Source organism: Thunnus albacares, chromosome 6 (assembly GCF_914725855.1).
Source record: "Thunnus albacares chromosome 6, fThuAlb1.1, whole genome shotgun sequence".
Taxonomy (NCBI): domain Eukaryota; kingdom Metazoa; phylum Chordata; class Actinopteri; order Scombriformes; family Scombridae; genus Thunnus; species Thunnus albacares.
Window position 1 is genome coordinate 15,032,395 of NC_058111.1, and position 20,113 is coordinate 15,052,507.

A 20,113-nucleotide genomic window follows, 5' to 3' on the forward strand; every position below is an offset into this window, starting at 1 on the left:
AATCCATGATTTTCCTTTTTGTCTCCACCTAAATTAAATAAAACATTGAACCTTTAGAACCCATTTTAGTTGCCTTCATTTGTTCCTATGAACTTACATGGCTGAGTTTTTGTTTATTTGAAATGAAAGTGAATAAAATGGGCTACATAGCAATAATGTTTGATGAGTTCTTGTTTAATTGGGAAACCCGGACATTTTATTTTAAGCAGCTTTAGCAGCAAATCACATTCAGGCCCAGCAAGAGTAGCAAATAGTCATTATAGTCTGCATGAGATGAAAATGTAGACGCACATACTGTTTTAACAATGCTCAACAGTTACGAGAAGGCCTTTTCATACACTAAACATTAGATAACTAGGCAAAAGAAAAAAATCTCCCTCTTCAGATATGAAAAGCCCCAAAACAAACATATTTGGGTATTTTATGAGCTGGTACTCAAAGATCCCCGAGTCTGCTTTGCATTGCTTGGCGCTTTCTAGGAAGTTCGCTTCATCATCAAGCCTTCATCACCAGTAGGAAACAGTAGGAAAACCATCTACCATGCTTCTGTCTCAGAGTTGATGCAAGAGATATTCAAAAATTACATTTTTATCGGCTTTACTTAGAGTTAATTGCCCCTCATTGCGTTTTTGATAACATCCATTCATTCTGTTGGCAATAACTTGTCAATTTACCCATTCATTCATGCATCCATTCACTCATTCATTTTAATTTTATATATGTACATATGCTTAATGTTTCCCTATTGATCCCTATTCCTTTAGTAGTTCAATAAATATCTTGATTTGTATTTGTATTCCTTTGTATCAGAAGATGGGGGTCCGTGTAGTGCTTAATATTAATTTCTAGTGTAGTGTTATTCCTATATGAGCATTATTGGGTTTCATATCAGCAGACGTATATGTATTCAGACTTTTTGAAAGGTAAATAAAAATAATCTTTATTAATACTGAGCTCTTTTAGAAGCCTTAGAGTTGTTGTATATATATTTTTTTACATGTTATTTCTGTTATGTATATGGCTGCATTATTGCTTTAAATAACTACAGGGAACAGTATATTTATCTAGAATAAATACCATTTAATCCACTTATTAAAACACCCTGTCTCCATGAAGCAAGGCACAAACTCAGATTTAGCTTTTTCAGACAAACTTTACTTGAAAAAAAAATACTCAAATGAAACAAACAGAACCATGTTATCACAATACACAACACAAAGGCAACAAGTTGAGTAGGCAACATGGTAACATGGTTGCAGTCTGTGCATGTCTGATGTGTCGCCAGAAAACTGATATGAGAGTCTTTTACGGGGCTACTTTGAGATCATGCTGATGTTTTCATTGACTCTTCAAGTTCACTTATTAGAAATAAACAGAAAAGTAGCTTTACAGAAGGATATGCTCTGTTTAAAGCTTGAGATTTATAAAAAGACATAAAACAACAATGGTTTGTCACTTACAGATCAGAATTATCAATCCAACCAGACTAGACTCCATATTAACAGCTTATTTGAACATACTGGCAGTGTTAGAGAGCTTTATATCAGTTTACACTTTATACAAAACAAAGACACAAGTGGCTACTAACAAGCACTCATGTTCTTATCGCACAACTCACATGTTCAAACATGAAGATAAATGAACATATCCTTTTTCACCCGTATGCATGCACTCACTCAGACTCAACACTGGAGCAACGGTTGGAAATGCTGCACAATTGGTAAGGCCAGATAAAAAAAAGTACAGTAGCGTTGCTTCTGTAAACTAGAAGTGATGACTTTATGAAGGTTTGGCAGTATGACGATTCTGCGAGCAAAATATCCAACATCAGTACAACTGTCTTCTTTTCCCTTTTGCAATAGAATAAAAAAACACTAGTTTACAGTGAACTAAACCATGCAGGGTTTTTTAGAGGGAGGGAGAGGAGATTAGAGAGAAAGTAAAGACTAGAAAAGATAAAGCTAACAGAGGTCTATAGATAACGTGGCCTTGACAACACTGCGGATAAGTGGCCTGTCACTTTGCCCATACAACACAAAATGGACTTTACAACTCAATAAGTGTCATATTTGGAAGTCGGAATGTATCAGTATAGTGTTACATATCATTTAGTAGCTTTTTCATTCAATAATTAACTTTTGGAAACATATCGCTGACAACACTCAACACTCAGATAAACATTTTGCAGCACCACACATTTACAAAATAGCAACTCATGCGAAAAACACCTCTGGCCCTGTACACTGTGTGTAAAATGTATCGTGTGTAACAACGCTTGTGCTATATGTGTAATAGATTGCATTCATGAAAAAAACATGGAACTGAAAAGGTGGATCTGTTCTGTTTTTGCTCTGTTGTGTGTGTTTTAGTGGGGACTGTGGCTGAGGTTTAGGCCAACACTCCCCCAACGACGGAAGCAATGATAATTCCCAGAACCACACAGCATATAATAATCATAATTTTCTTCTGAATAGTGTTAACAAGAACAGAAAAAAATCATCCAAGGCAGCAAATGAAGAGCAGAAGAAAACATGTTAGAAATATCACTTGTATTTTGCCAAACACATGTTACAATATTTATAATAATAAGAACAAAATGCAGTTTTGAGAAAGGCTGGTTTGATTTTAATGTGTCTGGTGATGTTGTTGGAGTGTGACTGAGGTTTAGAAGCATTTTCACATCCACTGCTTTTACAACCATAAATCTTCGGTTCCTGCATTTTGTTCAGACCACATCAAACAACATACAGTATATTCAAACATGCCACAAACATGAATCATTCTTCATCTTAAAGCCACTATGTGTAGAATATGGGAATCCTCATTTTTGGCGACATCTAGTGGTAATATGAAAGAGGGTAATGTGGCAGACGACAATTCATGCAGCAGAGGCAGAAAACATGTACAGACTGCACCGGGATAGATTAATTTTCCATAAAAAATCCACACAGTGACTTTAAAGCAAACTTAACTTGTAAAACTTTTCTTTTAGCATGTATTCCTCAACATGAGTTCATAAACAGTCAACGTCCAACATTTAAAGTCTGTGGAATCAACAGTTTACAACAATTTTTAAAATAGTTTGACGTTTTGGGAAATACACTTACTTCCCTTCAGCTGAGAGTTAGATGAGAAGAGATCAGTAACACCCTTATGAATGGTAAACATGTATGAAAAAGAGGGGGAAGTAAACCCTGAAGCTACATCATGTTTTTTGTCTGGTGAATGGGTGGCATCTTGGAGACTTGCAGTTCTTATATTTATATATTTCATTGCCCTTCAGTACCTGTCTACTTTCTTTCTTGATCTCCAGTAAGTAATGCTGTTTTTTTTTTTAAGGCTGTTTCTGTCCCTCACAGAGAGATAGTAGCAGCAACGTCTTTGCTATGGTTGATGTGTTTTCTGCAGCCTTTGATTTAAAGTTTGACTCCTTCTCTAATTCTAAGGCTAATATATTCCTGACTGTTTTTTGGATGACTCAATCACCAATTTCTCCTATTCTAAGGTTTTACTTCCCAGTTTTATAGGACAACTATGTCCTTTTGACTCTTGACTTTCCATCAACTCTCTGAACTTCCCCTTTCCTCCCAATTAAAGTAAAGTAAAAGAACCTTTACTTCCTTTTCTAGTTGCATGCTTACTGAGGTTAATCATTGCACTTTCAAATAAATTACATATTTCAATTATATTTATTATAAGAACTGCATGTATTATATGTATTATAATATAACACATCCATCGGGTTTATGTGCTGGACTATATCTTGGCCAGGTGCAGTCAGTACACTTCCTGGAGTATTGTCGTCAACGTGAGGTTGCCAAGCAACCAGCAGAGACTCCAAGAAGTAAATGCTCAGTCTCAGCCCCTTGAAAAATAAACCACAACTTGATGTTTTTACACTTTTTACGGGTTTTTATCGATTTTCTCATCTAACCTTTGGCAAGAAACCCAATAAGCTAATTTCCCATATTATTGAACTATTCCTTTAGTGCTACAAACAGCTTATATTTGCAAAATAGTGATCTGGATAGACTCATTATCAGGGTTCTCAATGTAAGATTTATCTGAAAGGTTGACTGTTCATGAACTTACTCTATGCTGAGGTGTGTGAAAAATGAAAATGTTCTTTGTAACTCTGATTTCATACATGTTTATATTTATTATCAATTAACTTGACAATTTATCTGCCGCTTTGTGCTTGTAGAAAAACATGCAAAGCTCTTTAACAGACTGCAGAACATGCACATGACAAAGGTATATGAATCATGGCACACAAAGCACAAACAGATCCTCGAGGTACTTGACTATTTAGTTTAGAAAAAGCAAATTTTAATTGTTTTGTAATATAAAATATTTAAGTGCACAAAAGCATATTGAGCTGGTTTACTCATAAACAGCCTTCAGACCAGTAATGTAAGCCAGTTTCCCAGCTCACAAGCAATTACTGACTGTACATCATAAGACCCAGTATACAGTACATTTTTAACATCTGAATAATAAAGAGTGTCTCTTTGTGGGGGTTTCTTAAGGTCCTAACTGAGTCCAACCACAAGGGAAATAATGAGGACGGTCAGACATACTGCAACACAACCTCCTATCAGGATCATCTTCTGGATGGGGGAAATGGGAAGGGAAACAAGGAGAGCGTAGTTTCAGATAATGATTCAGTGGACGTAGGAGAGAATGAGCAGAGACAGACAGAAAGAAAGAAAGAAAGAAAGAAAGAAAGAAAGAAAGAAAGAAAGAAAGAAAGAAAGAAAGAAAGAGGGGGGAATAATCATGTAGATGACTTTCCTGGTGAATTGGGGTCAAGCGATCTATGAAGTTCCTCTTCCTGTGAGTGTTATTATGGATATTAGCCAAGAGGTGGCAGAGTTGTTCCACAGTAGTGCAGACTGAGGGACATAAATAACACATTTCAAAAGCATATTTTTTTATCACTGAGTGTTGTATTTCTGACCTATTTCAAGTATCCAGGTGAATAACCCTCTTTACAAACTGTAGACAAGTGTTTGGGGTTTTTTTTGCTTTTTTTGTCTGACCGACACCCACAGCCCAGTCAGATAAGCTCAAGCACCTCATCATCAACACCAACTACTGTATGTGTTCTTTTGAGTTAATTTTAAACTGGATGTTATTTAAAACTATTTATTATATAAAAAAGGGATATTGTTACAATACTTTTTATTGACATAGTGATCCTGGAATTGTTGTAGGCTTGGGTTCTTTTTTTTCAGTATGTTTGGTCAAGTTTTCATTTGTACCACTTGGAAACATGTATTTTGATTTATCTGCTTGCTTTCTAACTAGATGACACAAACTCTCAGGTGTTTTAACTGACTCAGGTTGGTGGGAGGTGTGTCCTGTGAGGTGGGCCTATTGTAGCTGGTATTTAATTGATTAAATACACTATCAGATTAGTCTCACATCAATTTGCAATCCTATTTGTGTGTTTATTTACCTCCTAAACACATATAACAGATCAAATTAGTTGAGGTACTTTTTAGTAGTAACTGTGGAAGTAACTCCTGGTTGGGAATCACTGCTGTAGACTACGGTATATGTCAAATACACTCACGACACACATGCTCCACATGCTGAATACATGACAGAGCATGCAGACACATTGAAGACAGTCACTGCACCACAATATACACATGAAATGCTTCTGAAGTCAGCCACGACATCTTCAGAGTTAGGTGAAAGCACATGCATTGTTTTGCTGTGTATGCAACTCACCCGCAGAGCTTTACTCTGGTATTTAACCGCCTTCTTAGTGTCTGATACTGCCCTCTCCACATAGTCTACTGAGTGCTCCACATTGTACTCTATGCGGTCTATCATTTCCCCCTAGAAGAGGTTAGTTACAGAGGAGGTGTGGAGGACATGCAGACAGGAGGAGAAAAGAGGGAGACAGATGTGTGGGCAGGAGGAGGAGGAGCAGGAGGAGGAGGAGGAGGAGGGGTGAATACAGATGGAGAGGAGGTGAGAGACGGAGGGAATAAAGGGTGAAAGAGGACGAGAGAAGGAGAAGCAGAAAGGGGAAAAAGAGAAATAACAACATAAGAGTTAGTTTCTAGACTGTGCATTTTGCTTCTCACCCGTTTGCCGGTCTTTTTGAACTTTTTGCATTTTGGGATGCTCTCCTTTGCCTGCTCCACATATTCCTGTGCCCCCACCACGCTCCGCTCAATGTTGTTCACCAGCTCGCCCTGCACAAAAACAAGAGAAAGAGTCATTGTAGTTTGGGTGAGAGCAGAAATCAGCCTGAGCTCACATGTTCATCTTTAACCACATCAAGAATGAAACTTCATAGATTTGCTTTTAAATAATAATCAGAAGACAAGTTCAGTTTCTTTAGCTTTCATTTATCTTTATATGAGACAATAATAAATAGTTTCATAATATTTATAGAATTTGAAACATTAGTGTATTGTGAAGGCTTTGAAAAAGGTACTAATTCATCCATTCTCTTCTTCTCTTTATTCATATACCTATCCACATTTTCCTTCTTATTCACACTTTAATTTATGAAAGCAGCAGGTGTCATTAAACATGTTTAAATCAGCATTCATCAACAAAGAACACCACATTTGCACATTTAGCACCGACCCAGGATTGATAAAAAAAACATAAAGAATAAACAATTTAGCATTTGAATGACTATTAAAGTGTATACAGGTCTTCGTGCATGCACTCTGACAATGATTTCTCCAAGTATAAAAAGGAGGAAATGAGGAATCGCAGGTAAATTACCTTGCTGTATTAGAAGGGGAGCGCTGTTCTCTGTTCTCTAGAGCTTAGAGTCATTGTTGTGATGACAGTGTTGTATAGGAGAAGAGAAGAGAAAAAAGAGGGAGAAACAGCAAGCTGAGGAAGGCAAAATTAACAAACTGACTGAAGTGTAATATTAAATGATGTGGTTAATAAAGGAAGGATTAGTTAATTGAATTATTTACGTTTAGAGCATTAACATGTGTGACGAGAATAAAAGAATACACACAAACTCACAGAAACACACACAATACTACTGAATTGTTTGACATTTATACAATTATAACTCCTACACTGAATTTACGAAGGGAAGCCTGCCATTGCATTGTGCCGTCATTGTAATTCATACCAGTTACACACCATCCCATTCACTTGAAAGTGTGTCCAAACTTTTGACTGGTACTGTATATGCAACAATTTACTTAAATATTCGTCATTCAGCGGATTTTCTTATTCATGTGTTCTCTCACTCAGACTGCCTTTTGCATAATTCATAGGTCGAGTATTTGTGATGAGGGAAACAGTTCATCTCTGTGGGGGATCAGCCCACACACTCGTGGAGTCACACATACAGGCAGCAGGCCTACAGATTTACCTGAAGCTCTGCAATTTACTGAGAAGAACATAGGCACTCTTTTTACTCTTGAGGATAATCTTCGTGCGTGGCTTTGCAGAAGCAACTGTATGTACTCAGGAAACGTTGTCAGCGCAAGTATGTTCACTGCTAACAAGATGAGGTAAGCCCTCCTGTTAAATCCCACAGAGCAGATGATTATACAACTGTAAACTAGAAGGCCTTAAGCAAACAACAAAGCTCCACTAATCGTGAAAAAATTGGAAGCCTCTTTATAACATTTAAGGTTTGTTTATCCTAAATTATCCTGGTTTGATGCTGCGACAAAACAAACTAAATGCAATGCTGTGTAGTTGCCAACTAGAAGTCCCAGATGTCAGATTTTCCTTCCAGCTCATGAACACAGCATGAAACTTACGTCTAAAAAATGGTTTAATGGCAGAAATCCCAATCACAGAAAATCATAAAATTCCAATCAACTGATCATTGAGCCAAACATTATCTGTCCCCTAAATTTTGTCTAAATTTACTGAGATATTTTGCAAACAGACAACCAGATGGAGATGAAAACACAACCTCCTTCCAACTCTGTTGGCAGACATAGGCCTATGTTTGTACTAATACACTCTACAACTTGTATGCAAATTAAAAGTCTGCCAGTTGCTGTTTGTCTGAAGTGGAGTTATTTTCACGAGAGGGAGAAGTAGCAGCTGCTGCAGAAGGCTAGCATGCTTATAACTGGTTAATGATTTTACCATTGTGAACCCCATGTGCTACTGAACCTCTGCATTAGCCAGACCACCCTTTCAAACCACTGCCAAGAAGAAACACTTGAATCCGGAAACTGGAATTTTGACTAGATTGCCCATTTTTGCTCTGCAGTAAATGATGGCAGACAGATTACCAATTTATGAATAGCATTAACAGGTTTGTTTTCACATGAGTTTGGTTGAGCCCAAAACCACACAGCTGTAGGTACAGAGAAAGAGGATCAGTGATTTCACCTGGTTCTCCACCAACATGGCCATGTCCATGAACATGTCATGAAGCTCTCTGATGCTGTTTTCCAACTTGATAATCTCATTGTGCCGCGTCTCGATCTCATTCATAGCTTGCTGGGTGATGTTGTCCATAATGATCTAAGATCATATTGGAGGAGGAAAGAGTTAGAGAGGAGTAGAGTTAGATTAAAAACATGCTTTGTGTGCACTATTGTTGCATTTGTTACATCACTTACCCCCGAGGTGAAGATAGCTGGGTTGTCACTCTCCAACATGCTCTCCAGCTCGTCATTTGTTGTGTTTCTCCCAGCTAAAGAGACGAACACACACAGTCGTAAACATGTGTAGGTGTTAGAGATTTAGTGAATGTGTTACTAATAATTTTAAGCCCAGGAATTAAGTGGTGTAGGTGCAATGCAATTGGATTTAAAGGGTTCCTCAAACTACAGTGGATGAGGACCACATTAGGAAGCGCTGATAAAACTCCAAGGATAATAATAGCCATCCCCCTTCCTTCTTCATATCTGTCTGAGGATTAATTAAAAAGCTGTGTGCCTGTTCTGTCTAATCTGTCTCCACTGCATTTTAAACTCTTTATTCTTAAAAATCATTTGCCAGAATTCAGGATAAACATCTATTGCTGGAGTCAAAATGAATGATGGAATAACAGTTATAGCAGATATAAGTCTGTACCATCATGGATCTGGATCACCGGACAAGCCGCACCTTTGACTAACTAACTTACGCTTCAAGCTGATCTGAATGTGACAGGGTTAAGTGTGTGTTTGTGACATTGTCGCTATTCAATCAAGCAAATATGCAATTGAGTTTGACCTGCAACACAAGGCTCAACAACAATTGGTGCAGTCCCACAACTACCAGACTCAGTATGCAATCTCAACACCATACACGACTTCAGTTACATACACACTGGACAGCTCCAACACTTACAGGCTTACAGTTCAAATATTGGCCAGTAAGATGTGATACATTTTTCCTGTCCAAATAAGGTCTTCCAGATCCAGCTTTCTCCCAGACTAATGTGAAGATGATCAGGTGTGTAAAATAACTGACTGAAACAATTTCTGAGGTTAACATAAACTATATTGCTCTTGAGCTTTCCTTCTCTGTAGATCCATTTGTTATGGTGGATTTTGACGCTGTAATGGAAAAAAGCCCCAAATTTTCATGATAACCTATTGCATACAAGCATTTATCCTGCATTGCCTCATTTAACTTGTGCATGACATGCGTGTCATTAACCTCTAATACTCTTAGATCTATGCACACTTTGTTTGTTTTAAATACTATTTTGAACAGCTGCAACGATTAGTTGAAAATAATCTCCAACTATTTTGATAATCAATTACTTGTTTCTAATAATTAAAAAATATCAAACTCTTCTGAATCAAGCTTCTCAAATATGGATATTTTATGGTTTCTTTAGTCTTCTACGACAGTTGTTGTGGACTGCTGGTTGTCACAAAAGAAGACATTTCAGGATGTCATCTTGGGCTTTAGGAAACAGTGAACATTTTACTGACCTACTTTTTTAACGATTAATCGACTAATCAAGAAAATAATCAACAGATTCAATAATGAAAATAATAGTTGCAGCCATAAAGGTAAGCTACACTGTATTACAATGTGTTTAAACCAAAAAAAACCACAGGGCTTGTGCAAATGTTGAGTCTGAAAATATCAGTCATGTTTGATAGTATCAGAACAGCTTGTGTCAGTGTGCACGTCATTTGCAGTGTAAGACTGCATCTCATTCTAGCAGATAATCTCTGATATTTCCCCTCAAATTGTCCATATGGGAAAAATCAATGTAAGCAGGCCTCATAGTTTTTGGGTGTGTGTGTGCTATCTTAAGTCTAAACAGTAAAGATCATCACATACCTATCTGTTTGCCCCCAACAAAGCTTCTATCTATCTATCTATCTATCTATCTATCTATCTATCTATCGACCTTGCCTATATGACAGCACACTTCACCGCTTCCTCCTGCTGATGTATTTGCTCCTTATCTGTCTTTATTTTCCCTGACAGAGTTGTCCCACTTCATATACATTTCCTTACACCTCTTTGCTACACGTGCAGTAATATCCTTGTGTATGAGTGCTGACTGTGACTGCAGAGCTGTTTTCTTGGGCTCCATTTCCGCCCTGCTGATACAGTAAGTCACAGCCAGTCAGTATCATCTCCAGTCTTTCCTTTGCACATATTAAATCTATGGAAGCCCATTTCCGCCGCTGTGATGAAAAAAAAAGATCCTGTAAGTCGTTATAATGAGAAACTATCTCAAAATAATGACTTAATATCTCATAATGACTTAGTATCTCAAAATAATGACTTAGTATCTCATAATAATGACTTATTTTGAGATACTAAGTCATTATTATGAGATACTAAGTCATTATTATGAGATAGTTTCTCATTTTTTTTACAGGATTTTTTTTTTCATCACAGTGGTGGAAATGGGCTTCCATATAAATCTTCTGTGAGATACAGTACAGTATATACAGTTTCACAATCTTTTCCCCTTCTCCAACCTCTCTGAGTTGATGTCATATTCATGATGCTAATGTTATGAAGCTACCATGAGCAGCCAGTTAGTTTAGCTTGGCACAAAGACTGGAAACAGGGGGAAGCTAAGCTAAGCTAACCGGCTGCTGGCAGTAGCTTCTTATTTACCAAACAGACTTGACAGTGGTATCGATCTTCTCATCTAACTCTTGGCAAGAAAGCAAATAAGCTTATTTCTCCAAATGTTGAACTATTCATAAAAAAACACTAGTCAATTCAGTTTTACCCATAATATATCCAAATAGACCTACACTCATAACAGCTTTGTCAGATATACTTTTTCTCTCCAACTCGTTCTGCACCAGACCTCCAGCAGCTGTGGTTCCTAGGAGATTCTGGATGCAACTACAAAACCTCCATTCATGCCCTAATCAGAATGTTGTTTATATGTGTGATGAAGACCTGTGGTTGGTGCGGGGGTCTTGGTGGCAGAGCAGGCAGGTTGATGGTGAGTGATGATGGTTGGGAGTCAGAGGCGATGATTGCCTTCATGAAAAGAATACTGATGAAGCTGCTCTCTAATATTTACTGTGCGGTGCATGAACGCATGCACATGTGCCTGTGTGTGTTTAATTTCTCTTTACATATAATGGCATTTGGCATTTTATGTCCAAATTTCATATTCATATAAAACTTATGATTTTGATTTAGCTGTGGTTAAGTGGTCCCGCTGCGTCATTACGGTACTTAACAATCTACTCATGTTCAGCAATGACATTTTGCAGTTTGACAAATGAGAGGATGAAGACGGGACACAAAGAGGAGGCCACATTCAACACATCATGGTGATCAATCCCCTATTCCACCCTGATAATAAATAATTTCTCTATCATTAAGGCTAAAACTGCAACATTAAGAGGGTCAGAGTTAGAGTTGAAGGACAGAGAAAAGCGACAATGAGTCATGGATAATTGTGAAGAAAAAAGAGGGAAGGCCCTCTGGTGCTACCCTACCCTATTTATCCCACTTCCCACACACGCGCACACACACACACACACACACACACAAGCACATTCCCACTCCTCACTGGCTTTTTTAAAGCCCTGACAGGCTCCGAGGGAGCCTCTTATTTGTTACCATGGAGACCCAAACCCTGAGAAACCTAATATGAAGCCAAGAAGTCTCAATTCACCCGTAGCATTTATTGGTTATTAAATCATTCATACGATGTTGCTACCACTAACAATATTATTTCATCTCCATTGTTATGTAACACAAATGAAGTGAGACCCCCAAGGACCTGAGTGAAAAGGCAAACCACTCAAATGTTCATGCCTGCAGAATGAAATAAGCTTCTGTTCATATCAATTTCACCTGCAAAGGAATGAGAAAATGTGCATATGTAATTTTTTTTTTACCTGTTGTTTACTTGTTCACATGTGTTTATTATACCAGAAGAATGTGTTGGTGTACATCTCTGTCTTTTTCCCCGGCACTGTGAGTGTGTCTCTCCCAGCTAAAGGAGTGTCCGCAGGGAAATAAAATAACAATCAAATGTCAAAGAGGCCCTGCGATGCCTGTGACCAACATACCCTCCATCCTGCTGAGCCTGCCTGTCTGCTCACTGCTTAAATAAATAAACGTGTAATATTCATTCTGAATCAATATTAAACTAAAAGGCAACATACAGTAAAGGCCACTTCATTGGCTTGAAATATGACCATATCCCAATGTGTTTTTTAATCTTAATTTACAATGCAAAAATATTCAAATAGAGGTGTTACTTAAGCCTCAATAATATTCAAGAACTGTGCCTATAATTCACTGACACAACAGGCTGAATATTAGCTCAGTATTTCAATCGTATTGTAATTTAAAATAGTACATACTGCTGGTTTGCCAGCTTTAATCTAACTATCAGTGATTAACAGTGACTTGACGAAGGATATGAATGAACCATATTTAAATAAAGTTCAGTTGACTGTAATGGTAGTGTCAACAATGAACTCACAAGACAAAAAGTCTACAGCCACGCTAGCGGCTCTGTGAGGCTACACTGAAGTACAGCAGTGCTTTGAGTTAAATGATACCATCAGCATGCTAACATGCACACAACGACAATGCTTACATGCTGATGTTCGGCAGGTATAGTGTTTACCATGTTCAGCATCTTACTTTAGCATGCTTACATTTGCTAATTAGCACTCAAAGTATCTCAGGCTCATGGGAATGTCTTCAGTTTTGCAGGTATTTGCATCACTCACCATCAACCAAATACCCAAAGCATTGGACATATTGACATTTTGACCTGATGATAGCAGTATAGGAGCTACGGGAAAGCTAAGGGATTACTTAAGTTATTACAAGCCATCCTCTGGGCACCACAGATATCTGTACCAAATTACATGACAATCCATCCAATTGTTGTCACTCAAAACCACAAATACGAACCTCAAGATAGTGTTAAGGGGAAAAGTCAGGAGATCACCGAAGTTAGTAGGATTTATCCTCTGGGGACCATGAATGTCTGTACAAAAGTTCACAGCAATGCATTCAATAGTTGTTGAAATATTTCAGTCAGGACCAATTGACCAGCACTGCCACCCCTAGCCAAGCCTCAAGGCTAATTTATGAAAGTAGGAAACTCACAAAATATAGCAGCAACACAAATAAATACACAAGGCTTAAAAACAAGGCAGACTTATTCTGACCTTTCGTGTGTCCACATATATATTTATTAATGTAAGTAGAAGGAGCTCTCACTGTCTCATGTAGGACAGTTCTCATGCATGCACATTTACTCAAAAGTGTGAGTTGAATAAATTGTGGAGGAGAGGCCGAGCAACTGACAACAGTACTGTTTATGGAAAGTATTTCAACGATATCAGTTTTTATTTATGCAATAAGGTAGGCATTGAAGTTATCCAAACTGTTAAATGATGTAGCATATTCTATAGAAACACATGGCTTGCCTTGATATCTCAAAAGTGTGACAGTATTATATGCAGTATCCAGAAAAATTGTTTTGTGTTCACAATTTTTTGCTCCTGGGTACTTGTTCAACCATTTTATTTATGCAGAAAGACACCCAAAGAACTTCTGGTTGTCCATGCAAATAGGGGCAAAAATGCTGTTGTATTAAAAATGTCTGATGCTTTCCTGTTTTTTTAATCTCTGTATCAAGCAGGTTTGTGTAGAGGTGAAAGGAACAGGAGAGAAGCAGGAGAGAAAATATCAATACTCAGTCTGACAGAACAGACTTGGTTTCCCCCTGTGTGTGACACACTCTTATTGATTCACACACAAACAAGTCAAAGAGGTTGGCACTACAGAAAACACAGCTCTCTTACCAAATAAACCTGAAGGAACTAAAAGGTGTTGAATCAAAATATATGACCAAATGTGATCTTAAGGGAAAAAGCTTTATTCAAGACTTGTGAACTTGTTTCCTTCAAAAAATGTGTTTCTTTCCTTCATTCTCATAATTTCCCATCTCCTTTATGCTTTCATTTCATCTCTGTACTCTCTCTATGTGTCTAATCCCTTCCTTGACAACAGGTGATATCAGCTAAGGCCTCCTGTGACTCCACCAGCTGACAAATCAAATCCAAATGGATCTGGAGGAGCTTGAGGAAAAAATGAGTCAGGTGTGTGTGTTTTACTCCATGACGATGGTTTGTGTTGGTCCTTCAGTTAACCCCTCAAAGAACCTGTATGTTCACCAAGTTGCCAATGTTCTTTTGACTGGACCGCATTTAGTGGAGTTATATTGGGCGGTGCTCACACATCCAGACCTGGCTGCATGTGTCCACTCTAAACTGACAGATGGCCAGAGGAAATTACATCCATGCCAAGTGCCCTGCCACACAACTGCCCCTGATCTCCTCTGCTATTACCACTAACTGACTCACAGTTTTCTTTTCTGCATGTGTGTGCCTTTGTGTCTAAGGTGACTGTGTGACAATGACTGTTAGGGGCAGCTGGTGCAGAGCAGCCTGCCAGGATGCCGTGGCAGAGGCCGTGTCAGTGCCTGGTCCAGGAGCATTGGGCCTGCAGCTAATATCTGTCAAATCATATTACGCATACGGTGTGACACGTGTGAGAGGAGCACAGATCTTAGCTGCAGCAACCTGGCATGTGCATGAATATGAGTGTAGGTGTTGGTGATGTATGTGTTTTGGAAAGTGAGTGGTTGTTTTGCACACACTAGTCCAATTCAACATAAAATATGGATGAGTTAAAGTGTAATTTCTTTATAAACAAAAGAAGTAATGGATAGTGTTTTCTTGTGCATACACAGTCAACAGGTTGGAGCTCAGGTAATGTATTTTCACCACCCATGTTAAGCCTCTTTTTCGATTGGATGCAGAAGAATATACTGCACTTAATATATTTCTGTTCAGTATCAGATATGTTCGTTTTTTTTTAAATGAAACTGCATGTCAACCCAGTAAAGTAACTACTTATTTAAGTGCAACACTAAAAACTAGAGACAATGGAGCTGCGGGTCTCGAAAATGGTTACGGCACTCGCAGGATGTTGTAATGATGAACTTTTCTCCGATCAGAGGCAAAAGCTTCAAAAATAGAAACGTGAGAAGTGTCTGCTTCTGCAATCATAGCACCTCTCGCCACATGAATTTCACTGATTAAAATTGAGCCGTTGTTGTTAACAGTTTAGTGTCCTCCCTAAGACTTTGGAGATTCGAGAAGCTACGGTGGCCTTCAAGGACAAGAAGCTATTTGCTGAAGATGTCATCGTCCACGACAACTTCGAGCATTATTAACAAGTCAAGCGATGAGGCAAAGATGTATTTAATTATTTAGTCTTTAATACTATAGGTTATAGCTCACAAGTAAGATAGCAATTATGAGTGTTTTATTGTTTTGGTAATACAAGCTAACATTAGCAACGTCATGCTAAACAAAACTTATGTTATTTTATTCTAACGTTAGGCATTATTGCGAGATAGCGTTGGCAGGATAACGTTACATATTTTATTATCCGTTTGCAGAGTCAAGTACCGGAGGTTAGCGGGAGAGGAAGAGGGCCACTTAGCGGTTCTGCTGCAGGCAGGGCCAGGCGAGGGAGGAGAGCAAACACCGGCACCGCGGAAGCAGGCTGAGGTTTGTGACATTATTTATACAATTATTTTATCATATTCCTACCTGTTCTGCATGATATTAAAAATGCCAATACAACACAAAGTGGTATTTACATAGCAACTCTGTGCTTTACATTACTGTGGTCTGTATGGTTTGATGTGTTATCAGTGTAATGTGAGTCAGTAGCCCCTTTTACACAGCCCGTTCAAGGCGGGAATACTGCACCTGTAGTCCGCCTTGCTGTTCTGTTTAGCCCGTATTCAGACCAAAGCAGGCGGCGCAACGCACAGCTGCAGGGTTGAAGAGGTGTGTGGGTGTGTTTATGCTTTAGAAGCTAACCACTGTGAAACAATCAGAAAATAACGTTTATCGATCTGGTTCACCAGCTTCCCCACTAACGTTACTAGCGCTCCCTCTCTTCATTCACCCTCTAGCTCACTCGACCACAGCTGCTCTCTCTCTCTCTCTCTTTCTCTCGTGTTTTTAAAATGAGTTGGGAAGCCAACAGAAAAGTCTAACTTTACTTTTAACATTATCCGCAATACCGCACTTCCCCTAGTACTGTCTTGAAAATGCTTTTTATGAATTCACAGGCGATACTGGGAGGACATTATGGTAATTGGCCAAACCAGGAAGCCTGGGGATGACAACCGGGAGTACCGTTATGCTGCCTATAGACATTTCATCTATTGACAGCATGGCTCTTTAGGCCAGGAAAACTGACTTGTCATCTCCAGTTGATGTGTTTGGAGGATCAGGGACAAGTTCCACACAGTATCTCAGGTACTCGCACACCTGCCTGTTCATCATCAAGGCATCAGATCATCTCATATTTATTTTTTACATTTCTGATAATTTATACTTGTTCTATACATTTTCTATATTTATATATTTTCTGGATAATTATTCAACTTTTTGATTATATATTCACATTTGTTCAACTTAAATGTGCAAGTTTACCAAATAAAAGATATTCATCAGATGTGCTGTGATAATTGTAATGATAAACATATTAATATATACTTATACAATGACAGTATTTCCCTGCAGTGTCAGTATATTGTCATTACCACTTCCACCATTAATTCATATTGTCATTATTTATATTTATAAAGCATAAATAATGACAGGCCATAGCATAAATGGCACATCCAGCCCCTAAAGGTGGGATCAGACTACATGATATAAGACTGATTTGACAAACCTTTGGCATCAAGAATGAAAATGAGCATCGAGGATGACAGTCGGTCATTTTATCCCCTGTGGTGTGACATGGTGGAAGATAACCAACATGGCATCTGGGGCACCGTACAATACATATGCCTCAACATAAAGATCAGCATGTCAGTTCTGTTTTCAACTATTATTGTCTTTGTTTGACAGTTTTCCCTCTTTCCTAACAATGTTAACTCCTCCCCCAGCTCCTTCTCCATATAAAACAGGATTTAAAGTGTGTAGTATTTCCTGTCAAGTGACCAAGAGCTGATTGTCTGACTTATATGTGATTTTTAACAGTTAAAGAACTTAGGATGCAAACAAATAAGGCACTTGATTTGAAAACAAAAAGAATTATTGGGGAAAGTGGTCAGGTTCCCCATGTATAACTTGACGACTTCAACTGCAACATCAACATTTCAAAAAACAGAACAATAAACACCACATGATTTAGAAGAGATGCAGATGTGCTGGATCCATGCAGTGCTAATATGTGTGCAGTCAGTATGAAGGGTGGTGGAGGGTTTAGTCTCCCACTCACTGATACTCACTGATCTCCAGCTGTCTTTGAATGCGTCCCTTGCAGCGCTCCCTGTAGTCCGATTGGGTGGTGTTGTACTCTGACATCACCTCGACAAACTTACGGGACAGTGTGGAGTGCTGGAGAGACAGTGGAGAACAACAAAACACTTAAATTAAGCCTGCTTGATGCCAGCAGCAGACGCCAACTTTTAACTAATTTAAGCAGGTATGAACATATACTGACAGTGAAACAGAGGTGACTTGACTCTGCTGCTGTACCTGTGTCTTACGTATCCTCAGGTCAGCTGATGACCTGTTCTGCTTTTCTTCCTGCTCAATGGTTTGCAGGATACCTGGACGAATACGCAAAAACATACATTCAGTCAGCAGGTTGTTTATGTTTGTTTGCATGTTTAGCAGGTATAAAGTTAAACATCTTCCCCATGCTAGTTTAGCATGTTAACATGCTAACATTTGTTAATCAGCACTAAACACAAAGTATAGCTGAGGCTGATGGGAATGCCATTAATTTGTGTGTTTGGTCACAAACCAAAGTACTAGACAAACTGAAATTTTGAGCTGATCTATCACTCTTGAGGATCAATCCCAGTGTGCAGTGTGACAAAGATGAGGTCACTTACTGACTAACCAAACACACACACACAAAGGTATCCTGTGGCAACAAGTGATGTGAACTGGAGTGACACAGTTAGAAGCGTGTGATGCAGAGCCTGTTTCGCCTGACAGCACTTGTGTCAAGTGTGTGTATCAGTGTACATATATGTGCACATGACACTGTGTGTATATGTGCGTGCGTCTTCATGCTGTAGGCACAAGGATGAGGGATAGGGGCTATTATCTTCTTGCTTTCTTCATTGAAGTTGTGTTCTACTTTCTACTTTTACTTTATACAGATGTTTTCGATCTGACCCCTATTCTTTGACACCTGAGCCCTGTAGGAAGGCACCGTAGAGAGGACATAGGAGCTTTGATGCCACATGATTTCAGGAATGGCACATGAATATGAGAAAATATTCATATATGCCAGAGGAGGGGAGAGAGAGAGGCGAAAAAGGTATTGTCAAGCATACAAGAAGAGCTTAAAAGGTGGGAGGGCGAAAGAGAATAAGATTATTGGCCTAACACACACACATACATATAAACATGCAGGGATAAAAACCAAGCAAGGATACTAATACATATTGGGGGTGTAATCCAGGACTAGCTACATGTCCATTATGCCTGCACACAGTATGAGACTATAACAGTAATCAGTTTGTATGAATATGACTCTGTGTGAATGAATCACAGCCAACCACCTCTGTGGTGAGTGACACTAATCACTCTGCCCACTGCAGCACAGGATCCACTAGTGTAAACTGAGTTGTCTGTTACCTGCCAAATGCTATACAGTTCACTGTCTCTTTATGTCTCACTTGTTTCCCTCTGTCCCCTCACAAAGCACCATGACCATCACATTACATAAAAGATAAACAGCTGCTTATGGATATAGTTGTAATAAATCAGCTTTGTTAAGAATAGCACAAAACAATTCATTGTTTATCATGTAAAATTACCAAACACTAAGATGAGATGTGCAACTATTTTGATAATTGTTTAAGTTCTTTTTCAAGCAAAAACATTCGATGGTTTTAAGCTTCTTTAAATGAGAGTTCTCTGCTTTTCTTTGCCTTAACATTTTGGTTAATTGAATGTCTTTGGATTTTGGAACTTGGGCTGTAGGAAACTGTGATGGGCATTTTTCACAATTATAAAGACCAAGTGATTAATTGATTAAGTGAGAAAATAATAAGATTAATAACACTAATCAATAATGACAATAATTGTTAGTTGAAGCTGTACAAATGAATAATTTTTAGCTAGAATAAAGGGTCTGGCTCTTGACAAGCATTTGCCAGTATTAGATTTTTTTTTACTAAACACTGACTTAGTTGAACACAGGCAATCAAAATATTTAGGTGATACAGAAAATAATCACTAGCTGCTGCTCTAACAGGAGAATTATACTCACTCTTTAATTTGGAGCGTACTTTGTTGGCCAACTTCTTGATGTCTGCCATAAGATCCTCCAGCTCAACCTTAGTTTCTGAGGAAAGGAGAAGAGAAGAGAAGAGAAGAGAAGAGAAGAGAAGAGAAGAGAAGAGAAGAGAAGAGAAGAGAAGAGAAGAGAAGAGATTAGTGGCCTTGCAACAACACATACACACACACAGAAACACACACTTGTAGTATATGCTAACTCACCCACTCACAAAAACCTGCGTGCCAGCCAGTTTCACAAAGACAGAATCAATGCTGACACACAAGGGATGACTCCCAAAAGGGACAAACAAACAATTCATCAGCTCCAGTCCTCAACAGTACAGCTCAACATT

General features: G+C 38.5%; 1 protein-coding gene across 4 annotated transcripts in view; it reads right to left on the reverse strand.

Moving 5' to 3' along the window:
- Positions 1-1,059: 1,059 nt before the first annotated feature.
- Positions 1,060-20,113, reverse strand: part of stx1a (syntaxin 1A (brain)) — a 63,132-nt gene continuing 44,078 nt past the window's right edge. Inside the window, exons 4-11 of one of the 4 annotated variants that reach the window (XR_006403788.1) lie at positions 19,753-19,827; positions 18,000-18,073; positions 17,750-17,858; positions 8,586-8,659; positions 8,353-8,487; positions 6,757-6,793; positions 6,102-6,212; positions 1,060-4,610 (exon numbers count right to left, since the gene is read on the reverse strand). Coding sequence is in view for 2 of the 4 variants with exons in the window: in XM_044354080.1 (XP_044210015.1) it covers positions 2,389-2,466; positions 5,740-5,850; positions 8,353-8,487; positions 8,586-8,659; positions 17,750-17,858; positions 18,000-18,073; positions 19,753-19,827 (656 nt within the window). In the remaining 2 variants the exon portion in view is untranslated. Of the gene's footprint in view, positions 4,611-4,747; positions 4,896-5,739; positions 5,851-6,101; positions 6,213-6,756; positions 6,800-8,352; positions 8,488-8,585; positions 8,660-17,749; positions 17,859-17,999; positions 18,074-19,752; positions 19,828-20,113 lie in introns of those variants that run through there. The other 3 variants (XR_006403789.1, XM_044354080.1, XM_044354081.1) reach the window with 3 other exon arrangements.